This window comes from Scyliorhinus canicula, unplaced genomic scaffold (genome assembly GCF_902713615.1).
Source record: "Scyliorhinus canicula unplaced genomic scaffold, sScyCan1.1, whole genome shotgun sequence".
NCBI classification, from domain to species: Eukaryota; Metazoa; Chordata; class Chondrichthyes; order Carcharhiniformes; family Scyliorhinidae; genus Scyliorhinus; species Scyliorhinus canicula.
In genome coordinates this window covers 35,431-48,082 of record NW_024055498.1, presented here as the reverse complement: position 1 = coordinate 48,082, position 12,652 = coordinate 35,431, and the positions used below count along the sequence as shown (strand labels likewise).

Below are 12,652 nucleotides of genomic sequence, written 5' to 3'. Positions count from 1 at the left end.
CACCGGACCACCCCCGCACCACACCACACATACGACAGCGCAGGACCCCCCCCCACATATAGGACACCTCCCCGCAGACACACACCCACACACAGGACACCACAGCCACATACATACACAGGACCCCCCCCCCCCCCCCCCCCACGCACACACACGACCCCCTCCCCCAGGCGGCCCGCTCAACACTCTTTCTTCCCCCCCCCCCCGCCACTTCGGGACGCCCACCCCACACACACGCAGCAGCACACCCCCACACAACAGTACAGGACCCCTCCCCCACACCACACTGACAGCACAGGACCACCCGCCCCCCCACACACACACATACGACAGCACAGGACCCCTCTCCGCCCCCCCCCTCCCCCCCCACAACACACACACGAGAGCACAGGACACCCCCCCCGCCCCACACACCCAGAAACAGGATGCCCCACCTCCCTCCAAACACAATGCCCGTGCGCACAGGAACCCCTTTCCCCAGACACCCACAGGAGCCCCCTCACACACGGGAACCCTGGTGTCCCGAACACCACCAGCCCCTCTCCTTTGGACCACGTATTCTACGGTCTCTCCATCCCAGGTTCTCTTCCCCCCACCCCCCTCTCCAGAGATGTGCAGGATGGGTGGGTTTACGGGGATAGGGGAGTGGGCCTAGATTCAGGTGCACTTTCACAGGGTCGGTGCAGAACCGATAGGATGAATGGCCTCCCTCTGCACTGTAGGGATTCTGCGGTTTGACTCTCTTCTCCCCAGACCCCATCATTGAGGGGGGGGGAGAATCTCCCCCACTCTTCAGTAACTTCCCTGGGCCTCTAGAACCCATCCTCTCCAGAATCCCCACCCCGTCCCCATGACACAGCCTTGTCCACCTTCCCTCTCGTACCCTCTCCACTACCCTCCACAACATCCCCCCACATCGTCATCCCCTCTTGTGGCTTCACCTCGCTCCCACAACACCTTTGTGTCCTTCCCAATTTCTGTGCAAGGGCGGGCTTCGGGGTACAGAGAGAGATGGGAGGGGTTGAATATATTTGACTGAAAATCGTGTTTACCTCGTAAGCTTCATATTTATGGCGAAGAGTTTGAGGGTCTTCTTCGGTCCTGTATCTGCTGACGGTCCGGGAGCAGCTTTCTCTGTACAAGGAGCTACTGCCGCTTGTCAGCTTGTTTTAATCCTGCTGGGATCTGGTTACAGGTTACACACCAGCTGGAGCCTGTGGCTGAGGCTCCGGACGAGGGGCTTGATCGGGTTTCAACATAAACATTGTTCCTCCTGAATATTTAAACATTTGACATGGATAAACACTGGGGCAGAAAGAGAAAACAGCGGCTCAAAGTGTGAAAAGCTGGAGTGTGACCCACATTCATCTACACAGAGCAATGTGCTAGACAGGGAGTAAAGCTCCCTCTACACTGTCCCCATCAAACATTCCCAGGACAGGTATAGCACAGGGTTAGATACAGGGTAAAGCTCACTCGACACTGTCCCGATCAATCACTCCCAGGACAGGTCCAGCACAGGGTTAGATACAGAGTAAAGCTCCCTCTACACTGTCACCATCAAACACTCCCAGGACAGGTACAGCACAGGGTTAGAGGCAGAGTAAAACTCCCTCCCTCTACACTGTCCCGATCAATCACTCCCAGGACAGATGCAGCACGGGGTTAGATACAGAGTAAAGCTCACTCTACACTGTCAACCATCAATCCACTCCCAGGACAGGTACCAGTATGGTGTTAGATACATAGTAAAAGCTCCTTCCACACTGTCCCCATCAAACACTCCAGGACAGGAGTACAGCACAGGGTTAGATACAGAGTAAGCTCCCTCTACACTATCCCCATCAAACACTGACAGGACAGGTACAGCACGGGGTTAGATACAGAGGTAAAGCTCCTTCTACACTGTCCCCATCAAACATTCCCAGGACCGGCACAGCACGGGGTTAGATACAGAGTAAAGCTCCCACTACACCATCCCATCAAACACTCACTCCCAGGACAGGCACAGCATGGTGTTAGATACAGAGTAAAGCTCCCTCTACACCATCCCCATCAAACACTCCAGGACAGGTACATAGGAAAGGAGCAGGCCATTCAGAGTAAAGCTCCCTCTACACTATCCCCATCAAACACTCCCAGGACAGGTACAGCACGGGGTTAGATACAGAGTAAAGCTCCTTCTACACTGTCCCCATCAAACATTCCCAGGTACGCACGGGGTGAGATACAGAGTAATGCTCACTCTATACTGTCCCCATCAAATACTCCCAGGACAGGTACAGCACGAGGTTGGATACAAAGTAAAGCTCCCTCTACACTGTCCCCATCAAACACGCCCAGGACAGGTACAGCATGGTGTTAGATACAGAGTAAAGCTCCCTCTACACCATCCACATCAAACACTCCCAGGACAGGTGCAGCATGGGCTAGATACAGAGGAAAGCTCCCTCTACACTGTCCCTATTAAACACTCCCAGGACCGGTACAGCATGGTGTTAGATACAGAGTAAAGCTCCCACTACACATCCCCATCAAACACTCCCAGGACAGGTACAGCACAGTGTTAGGTACAGAGTAAAGCTCCCTCTGCACCATCCCCATCAAACACTCCCAGGACAGGTACATAGGAAAGGAGCAGGCCATTCAGCCCATTGAGCATGCTCTGTTCTCTAATATGATCATGGCTGATCATCCACTTCCATGGAAAAATAATTCCAAGTAAAAGTGGTTTTCTGAAAATTAACACAAAGTTCACTGTTTAATGAATTCCCGCACACAGAGCCACTGGTTAATGATTTGCTGCACACAGAGCCACTGGTTAATAATTTGCGACACACAGAGCTGGTTAATGATTTGCTGCACACACAGCCACTGGTTAATGATTTGCCACACACAGAGCCACTGGTTAATGATTTGCTGCACACAGAGCCACTGGTTAATGATTTGCTGTACACAGAGCCACTGGTTAATGATTTGCCACACACAGAGCCACTGGTTAATGATTTGCTGCACACAGAGCCACTGGTTAATGATTTCCTGCACACAGAGCCACTGGTTAATGATTTGCTGCACACACAGCAACTGGTTAATGATTTCCTACTCCGATTTCCAGCTGCGATTGGTGTTATGAGTGGAGGCGGGCTTAATATACCTCCCCATGGGCGGATTTGAAAGGCAGGCCAGCTTTGGGGGCTTCCTTGATGGTTGGTTTGCGGCTCGGTCCTGGTCCCCGAGGGAAAGGCAGATGGCTGGTCCTCAGGATGCTCCTTTCCCGGGGACACGGTTCAGATTCACTCCCTTACTCTCTGGCTGGCAGGAAGCGCCTTAGTTTCCTGTGGAATATATGAATTACATCTAAAGCTGATTATTTATGTATGTCACTGAGGACCAGAACCATGTAAGGATTTGACTGTCTGTATTATTGCAGAGCTGTCAAGAAAGTCAGTAACAGACAATCTGTTGTTGGGAGTTTGATTCTCTGGTGTCTGAACCACAAGGTTCAATGTTTAGAGTCAACAAGATGAACAAGGAAACACATCAGGTCCCAAAACTCCAGCTAGATATTCACAGGAGAAAGGCTGTTATCAAACACCTCGAATGGACAGGACAGAGAAAGGTCCCAACTGTAAGAAACCCTCAAATTATTTGTAAATATCTTTCAAATGCTGGCAGGTTGCAGCTGTCAGTTTCCATCACATTGAAGGTTACAGAATGGTTATTCTAGAACTAAAATCACGAGTTATATCACAGCTAGAGTACGGAGTACAGTTCTGGTCATCACATTCCGGTACAATCACATTCTTCCTGCAGAGAGGACGGAAGAGGTTTTTCTGGATGTTTCCAGGATTGGGGAATTTTAACAAGAGGAAAGATTGGATCGACTGGGATTGTTTTCTGTGGAACAGAGGAGGCTGAGTGGACATTTAATTGAGGTGTATAAATTATGAGGGTCCCAGATATAGTGGATCAGACGGCAGAAGGACCTATTTCATTAACAGGCTGGTCAGTAACCAGGGGGCCAGAGATTTAAGTATCTGTTGGAAGGATTAGAGGGGAATTGAGGATTTTCTTCACCCAGGGGGGTGGTGGGGATCTGGAACTCTGCCTGAAAGGGTGGTAGAGACAGAAACCCTCATCACATTTAAAGACACCCTGATGTGGAGTTTCTGTGACCTGCAGGGCAGCACGGTAGCATGGTGGTTAGCATAAATGCTTCACCGCTCCAGGTTCCCAGGTTCGATTCCCGGCTGGGTCACTGTCTGTGCGGAGTCTGCACGTCCTCCCCATGTGTGCGTGGGTTTCCTCCGGGTGCTCCGGTTTCCTCCCACAGTCCAAAGATGTGCGGGTTAGGTGGGTTGGCCATGCTAAATTGCCCGTAGTGTCCTAAAAGTAAGGTTAAGGGGGGGGTTGTTGGGTTACCGGTACAGGGTGGATACATGGGTTTGAGTAGGGTGATCATTGCTCGGCACAACATCGAGGGCCGAAGGGCCTGTTCTGTGCTGTACTGTTCTATGTAGACCAAGAGGTGGAAAGTGGGCTGGATAAACCATTTTCAGCCAACACAGACACAATGGGCTGAATAGCCTCCTCTGTGCTGTACATTTCTAGCATTCTGTGATGACAAGTGATCCTTGGGTTTTTATCCAAGACAGACCTCAGCCCAGTCAGTTAGTCCAAGTGGTGATGTGATGGATCAAGTTAAGAGGTGTCAGGTACCAGGAGCAGTGATTAAAATGGAAATGTCAGTAAATACTGATATAGTTTATCTGTATGTGGTTCCATTTTAATAACTTCTGAATGTGACCGTCACCCAGGTTTTGATTTGATTTATTTATAATAGTAATCCTTATTGTCACAAGTAGGCTTACATTAGCGCAGCAATGACGTTACTGTGAAAAGCCCCTATTCGCCACATTCTAGCGCCTGTTCGGGATGTTGCTCGTTCTGGGTGAGTGTGCTGAGCACTCGATTTGGCTCTGTTTCGTTACTTGGCTTTGGAGTCGCCAGGTATCGGTTTTTTATTTATTTATTTATTTTAAAGTTTTTTATTTAACACAAATTTGTAACAGTTACAGAGAGAAAAATGGCCCTGTGCAAAGAGCCTTAACATAGTGAAAATGAACAGTGGGAAAGAATAAACATGTTAAGAAGGCACTTCCACTGCCAGCTCTGTTTGCCCATGCCACACGTATACAACTAAACTAACGTGGCCCTAACCTCTTCCCCCCCCCCCCCCCCCAAAGGCCTGACCTACCAGGTCAGCCCTGCGCTTGGCCCTAGCCCGCCCCCGCCCCACCTCCAATTCCCTGGTACCCCTGACCTACGCTAGCCACACCGACCCCTGCCCTTGGCGCCTACCTGTCTCCCGTCCCAGCGCTCAGGCCCTCCCCCCACACGCCAGGGACCCATTAACCCAATTGTATCCCACCGTGCCCTTTCAAGTCCCGCAACCAGCCCCTAGCCCATACCCCTATCAGAGGCCCCGATCTCCCGCCAAAAGGTACCAAGCGCAGCCCCCCCCGGTTGCAATTCCCCCCAAAAGACCCTAAACAGTGCACCCTCCAGCCCGCACTCTCTGTCCAAGCTGAAAACAATCTTGGATAAAAGTTTACAGTACAGGATAGTTTAACAAATCGCCGCCACACAAAAGGTCTGAGAGCCCAAAGTCCTTTAGTTCCAGTCCAGCTTCTTTTAATAAAAGTCCTAATCAGAGCAATTTTGGTTTAACAGACCGCCGCCACTGTACAGCACTGAAAGAACCAAGTGCCCATTAGTTCAAGTCCAGCTTCTTATCTTTAATAAAGGTCCAAACCTGTTCTGGTGTCTCAAAATAGTAGTGGAGTTCCTCAAACGTAACCCAGAGCTTTGCAGGATACAGCATTCCAAACCTTCACCTCCTTTTGTAGAGGGCTGCCTTTACCTTGATGAATCCTGCACGCCTCTTGGCCAGCTCCGTTCCCAAGTCCTGGTAAATGCGCACCTCGCAGTTCTCCCATCTGCTGCTCCTCTCCGCCTTGGCCCATCGCAGCACACGTTCCCTGTCAGCAAGCCGGTGAAAGCGGACCACCAAGGCCCTCGGTCGGTCGCCCGTCCTGGGCTTCCTTGCGGGGGCTCTATGCGCCCCATCCAACTCCAAGGGTTGAGGGAAGGCCTCCGGTCCCATCAGCGCCTCAAGCATACCCGTCACGTATGCGCCCACATCCGACCCCTCGCAGCCCTCGGGGAGGCCAATGATCCGTAAATTCTGCCTCCTGGCTCTGTTCCCCAGCTCTTCAAGCTGCTCCTGCATCCTCCTCTGACGGGCGTTCAGCTCCTCCACCTCGTGCTCCAGCTCCGTTATCGTGCCCGCCTGACTGGAGAGCTTCGCCTCGACCTCCCTGAGCGCCTTCCCTTGGACCGCCTGTGTCTTGACCATTCGGTCCATCACCGCTCTCATCGGGTCCAGCGTGTCCCTCCTCAGCTCAGCGAAGCAGTTCTTGAAGAACTCCATCTGCTCCTCCCTTGGCCAGTGAGCCCCCGCCGTCCGCCATGCTTGGCCGCCCGGCCTGGGGCCCCCCGCTGCTCCCGCTTCGATCTTTGCCGCTCCACTCGACCACTTCTAGTCCAGCTGCCCATACCCCGGAAAGGAAGCCTCTTCCCTATCGTCTCCTTCACCGATTCAGGCTGCCAGGTCCCAAAAAAGTCCGTTAACAAAGGTCCGTTTCCCCATCGCGGGTGGGAGTGATCCGACCTGCGACCTGCCTCCTCGAGGGCACCACCGGAAGTGTCGCCAGGTATCGTTAAGATACCGCCACAAGTTTCAAGGTCAAGTTCAAAGCAATAAAACCCATACACCAATTAGTAAGTTCAAACAAATGAGTTTATTATAATACAATTATAAACTACTCATGCACACGCTAAGATGACTAAACTATTCCTACCACTAAATAGACCAATACTTATCTGAATAAGGAACTGCCGGATCAGGGGACAAGGGCCTCTTGCTCTGCACTGGGTCCGCAGACTTCAGGTTGGTACGGGTTAAAAGGGGTCAGGAATGTCTATCTCTGGTAGCGATCGTGTTGAGACACTTACTTGCTGGCAGCTGCTGTCCGAACCTCTCCTCTCTCGGTCAAGGTCTTCTTCGGTAAAGGCTGGTCAAGAGGGCTGGTCAAGGGAGGGCTGGTCAAGAAGAACAAACTGAGTTTGTGACCTGTCTTTTATAGGTCCCAGGGTTACGCGCCCTTTGGGCGGACCCTTTATCTCTCTGTAATCTCCTCCATTCCCTTCTCTAGTATCTCTGTAATCTCCTCCATTCCCTTCTCTCTCTCTCTGTAATCTCCATTCCCTTCTCTATCTCTCTGTAATCCCCTCCATTCCCTTCTCTATCTCTCTGTAATCTCCTCCATTCCCTTCTCTATCTCTCTGTAATCTCCTCCATTCCCCTTCTCTATATCTCTGTAATCTCCTCCATTCCCTTCTCTATTCTCTGTAATCTCCTCCATTCCCTTCTCTATCTCTCTGTAATCTCCATTCCTTCTCTATCTCTCTGTAATCCCCTCCATTCCCTTCTCTATCTCTCTGTAATCTCCTCCATTCCCTTCTCTATCTCTCTGTAATCGCCTCTATTCCCTTCTCTATCTCTCTGTAATCTCCTCCACGCTCTTATCTCTCCCAGTCTCTGCAATCAGCTCCAGCCTCTCAACCTCCAAGGTCTCTGCACTCCTCTCATTCCAGCTTCCTGACCATTCCTGATTTTAATCACTCTGTTTGTTATCCATGCCTCGAGCAAAGGCCACAAACTCTGGAATTTCCTCCCCAAGCCTCTTGACTTCTCTATCTTCCTGTCCTCCTTTAAGATACTCGTTAAATCCAACTCTGACCATCTGCCTCTTATCTCCTTACATGACTCTATGTCAAATATTGCTTTTTATCCCACCTATGGAGCACCTCAAAACGGTCCATTACACAAAGGGCTCTAAATAAATACACAGTGTTATTGATTTGGACATGTATCACTGTTCATTCATCACCACTGGGTGAATAACCTGTAACTCCAGCATTGTGGGAGCACCTTCACCACACAGACAGCAGCGATTCAAGAAGGTCAAACATCATCTTCTCCACAGGTAACTGGGGATGGGGAATATTTGCTGCTGGTCTTGTTGGTGAAAGGAGAAGGGAGTGGGAGGGGCTGATTGGCTCTGGCACAGAGAGCCAGCACAGACAGGACGGGCTGAATGGCCTCAGTCGTTATTGTGACCAATGATTCACTGATAAAGAGGTGATGCTGGCGACCAGGGAACAACCTCTGGAACCAATGGCCAACCTCATACAAAGCAGCTCTTCATTGATCTGGGGGCTGCGGCCCCGCTCGGTGTAAACAGGGGGAGAAGGATCCGTTCAGTTTATTTCCGGAAACACTCTGTCCACCCACCGGACCCTGCGCCCCACCATCCCCCCCTTTACCCATTGTGGACACGTCTGCCCATCACCCGCACTGCGCATGCTTCACTCACAGTCCAGCGCCACCCCTCATTCACTCCCATTGGTTGGAGGACCAGCCGCTCCTGTCCGCACATCCAGAGCCCGCCCCTCTATTCCTATTGGTCCGGTACTGCCACCAATCACTCCCCAGGCATTGTGATGGTTCAGGCTGTGATTGGTGCATTCGCAGTACAGATTATCGCTGACGGTGCGAGGAGCAGGAAAAAAACAATGGAGCGACTTTCAGGAATGGAGCCAGTGGATGGCCAGGGAGCAATAGAAGCTGCGGAGTGAGCCAGGAGGCTTCATAAATACCCCGTGGAGGCTTCAACTCCTGAGTAAAATGTTAACGGTCCCATCTTAAACAGCACCGAACAGAGTGAGAGCTGAGCGGTGACAGGCCCGGGTTACCGGCCGCCATCTTTACAGAGGCCAAGGAGCCGCAGGGCCATGCGCTGAGAGCCTGGACCGGATACCAACTCTCTCGGATTGACTGGCTGGAGTCTCCAGGATTTTATTTTATTCATTTGTGGGAGTCACTGGCTGAGCCAACATTTATTGCCCATCCCTAATTTCCCTCAAACCGAGTGGCTGGCTCGGCCATCTCGGAGGGCATTTACAGAATCAACCACATTGCTGTGGTTTGGAATCGTGTCGGCCAGACCAGGTAAGGATGGCAGATTTTCTTTTCTGTTCATTCACGGGATGTGGTCTTGGTGCGATTCATGCCGGGGTCTCTGGAAAATCATTAGGACAGTAAACAGGATTTTGGGTCTCTGAAAAATAGTCGGCCCCTCAAACCTGCTCCTCACATACAAACTAGGAGTCGGCCCCTCGAACCTGCTCCTTACAGACAAACTAGGAGTCGGTCCCTCGAGCCTTCTCCTTACACACAAACTAGGAGTCGGCCTCTCGAGCCTGCTCCTTACACACAAACTAGGAGTCGGTCCCTCGAGCCTGCTCCTTACACACAAACTAGGAGTCGGTCCCTCGAGCCTGCTCCTTACACACAAACTAGGAGTCGGCCTATCAGACCTGCTCCACAATTCAGTAATTTTAACGTCAAGTCCGCATTCCTTCCGACCCCAATAACCTTTCATCCCCTTGCTTATCAAGAATCTATCCATCTCTGCCTTAAATATTCACGGACTCTACTTCCACTGCATTTTAAGGACAGAAGTGCCAAAGTTATAGAACCCAACAGTGCAGAAGGAGCCCATTCGGCTCCATTGAGTCTGCACCAACCCTCCGAATGAGCACCGCACCCAGGCCCACTCCATCCCACCCATTTCATCCTCATAACCCCACCCAACGTGCAGACCCTTGGAGACCAAGGGGAATTTAGCATAGCCAATCCACCTAGCCTTGATTGGATTTGATTTTGTTTATTGCCATGTGTACCGAGGTACAGTGAAACAAATTTTTCTGCGAGCAGCTCAACCGATCATTAAGTACATGAAAAACAATACATAATAGGGCAACACAAGGTACACAATGTAACTACATTAACACCGTTATCAGGCGAAGCATACAGGGGTGTAGTATTAATCACGTCAGTCCATAAGAGGGCCATTTAGGAGTCTGATAACAGCGGGGAAGAAGCTGTTTTTAAGTCTGTTCGTGCGTGTTCTCAGACTTCTGTATATCCTGCCCGATGGAAGAAGTTGGAAGAGTGAGTAAGCTGGGTGGGAGTGGTCTTTGATTATGCTGCCCGCTTTCCCAAGACAGTGGGAGGTGTGGATAGAGTCAATGGATGGGAAGCAGGTTTGTGTGATGGACTGGGCTGTGTTCACAACTCTCTGAAGTTTCTTACGATCTTGGGCCATGCAGTTGCCATACTAGGCTATGATGCAGCCCGATAGGATGCTTTCATCTGTAAAAGTTGGTAAGAGTTAATGTGGACATGCTGAATTTGCTTAGTTTCATGAAAAAGAAGAGACGCTGTTCTGCTTTCTTGGTGGTAGCGCTGGCGTGGGTGGACCAGGACAGATTGTTGGTGATGCGCATACCTAGGAATTTGAAACTGTTAACCATCTCCACCTCGGCCCTGTTGATGCTGACAGGGGTGTGTACGATACATTGCTTTCTGAAGTCAATGATCAGCTCTTTAGTTTTTCTGACATTGAGGGATAGATTGTTGTTGTTACACCACTCCACTAGGTTCTCTACATCCCTCCTGTAGATATTGAAGATATTGAGGGATATGGGGATCTTGTGGGAAAACAGTGCTGAGGTAGATCGGCCAAGGATCTCATTGAATGGTTGAGCAGACTCGGTGGGCCGAATGGCCAACTCTTGCTCCTATTCTAATCTCTGTGTTCTGGTCAGGAAGCAGTGAGCTGAGCTTGGATCTGTCAATCAACATGAATCAGCACCTTCAGGAGAATTGGGAGGGTGAATATTAGATATAGCAGAGTGAGAATGGAGGGAGAGTGTGTGGGATGGAGATTTACAGCTTTCGGGGAATAAGAGAGAGGAAAAAATGTGACATAGAAACTAGAATTGTCTGTTCTGAGTTTCAATCCTGTACTGACAGTAATGAATTTTGTAAATTGTTTTCACAGGATATTAGACGAGGAGGAATTACAGATAGAAATCTCAAACGTCACGTCTCGATCTGACAGTCACTCGATTCCCTTCAACCTGAATACCATCGGGCTTTGAATCTAGATGGAGAAATGTTTGCCCGAACTGTCAGCTTCTAAAGATTTCAAACATCTGTGTGATTGGAAAAGCACCGAGACCCACACAACACACACCCCAGTGAGAGTGTTCCAGTGAACTGACTGTGGAAAGAGCTTTAACCAGTTACACAGCCTGAAAAAACTTCACACCATTCACAGTGAGAAGAGACCCTACGCGGATTCGGAACTGATTGTCGAACCTGGAGAGACGAGGAGACCCAAAACATGGAGAAACCGTGGAAATGTGGGGAGTGTGGGAAGGGATACGGATTCCCATCTCACCTGGAGATTCATCGACGCAGTCACACTGGGGAGAGGCCGTTCACCTGCTCTCAGTGTGGGCAGGGATTCACTCGGTTATCCAGCCTGCAGAGACACCAGCGAGTTCACACTGGGGAGAGACCATTCACCTGCTCTCAGTGTGGGACGGGATTCAGTCAAGCATCCCATCTGCAGTCACACCAGCGAGTTCACACTGGGGAGAGGCCATTCACCTGCTCTCAGTGTGGGAAGGGATTCATTAATTCATCCACCCTGCTGAGTCATCAGCGAGATCACACTGGGGAGAGGCCATTCACCTGCTCTCAGTGTGGGAAGGGATTCATTAATTCATCCACCCTGCTGAGACATCAGCGAGTTCACACTGGGGAGAGGCCATTCACCTGCTCTCAGTGTGGGAAAGGATTTACTGAAGGATCCAGCCTGCAGTCACACCAGCGCGTTCACACTGGGGAGAGGCCATTCACCTGCTCTCAGTGTGGGAAAGGATTTAAGGAAGTATCCGACCTGCGGAGACACCAGCGCGTTCACACTGGGGAGAGACCATTCACCTGCTCTCAGTGTGGGAAAGGATTTAAGGAAGTATCCAATCTGCGGAGACACCAGCGTGTTCACACTGGGGAGAGGCCATTCACCTGCTCTCAGTGTGGGAAAGGATTTATTGATGTATCTAGCCTGAAGTCACACCAGCGCGCTCACACCGGGGAGAGGCCATTCACCTGCTCTCAGTGTGGGAAAGGATTTACTGAAGTATCCAATCTGCGGAGACACCAGCGCGTTCACACTGGGGAGACGCTGTCCACCCCTCAATGTGAGACGGGATTGCATGTTTCACCACACCTGCTGTGACACCAACAATTTCACAATTGATTACAGGGGTTGGATTCTGCTGTTATTGTTTCTGCTCTGCACCAGGGCTGCATTTTGTTCATTCTGACAGGTGGTCAGTGGGGATGGTCGGAGGGTTTCTTTCTGCTGGACTGGCCGGGTCTCACCACTTTGCCTCCAGTGGGCTGATGCTCTTTGAGCCTTGTTGCTAATACCTGGCTTCAAATTGCACAAGGATCACAAACTGAAAGGGTGTTTGGAATTTTGAATGGTATTTAGCGCCTATTCCTGTTTGGAACCTCCCAAAGCATGCCACGCTGCCATGGAGATGGGCCCTAGTGTTTACATTTTTTTAAATTTAACTGATCTCGATATCACCAGGGATCCGGGTC

The 12,652-nt window shown here is 50.6% G+C and overlaps 1 protein-coding gene across 1 annotated transcript in view; it reads left to right on the top strand.

Annotated features, from left to right (window-relative positions):
• LOC119960362 (zinc finger protein 850-like) overlaps positions 1-12,339 on the top strand; it is a 58,658-nt gene extending 46,319 nt beyond the window's left edge. Inside the window, exon 4 of the mRNA XM_038788101.1 lies at positions 11,526-12,339. Coding sequence (XP_038644029.1) covers positions 11,526-12,281 — 756 coding nt within the window. The 3' untranslated portion in view covers positions 12,282-12,339. The remainder of the gene's footprint in view (positions 1-11,525) is intronic.
• The last annotated feature ends 313 nt before the right edge of the window (positions 12,340-12,652 follow it).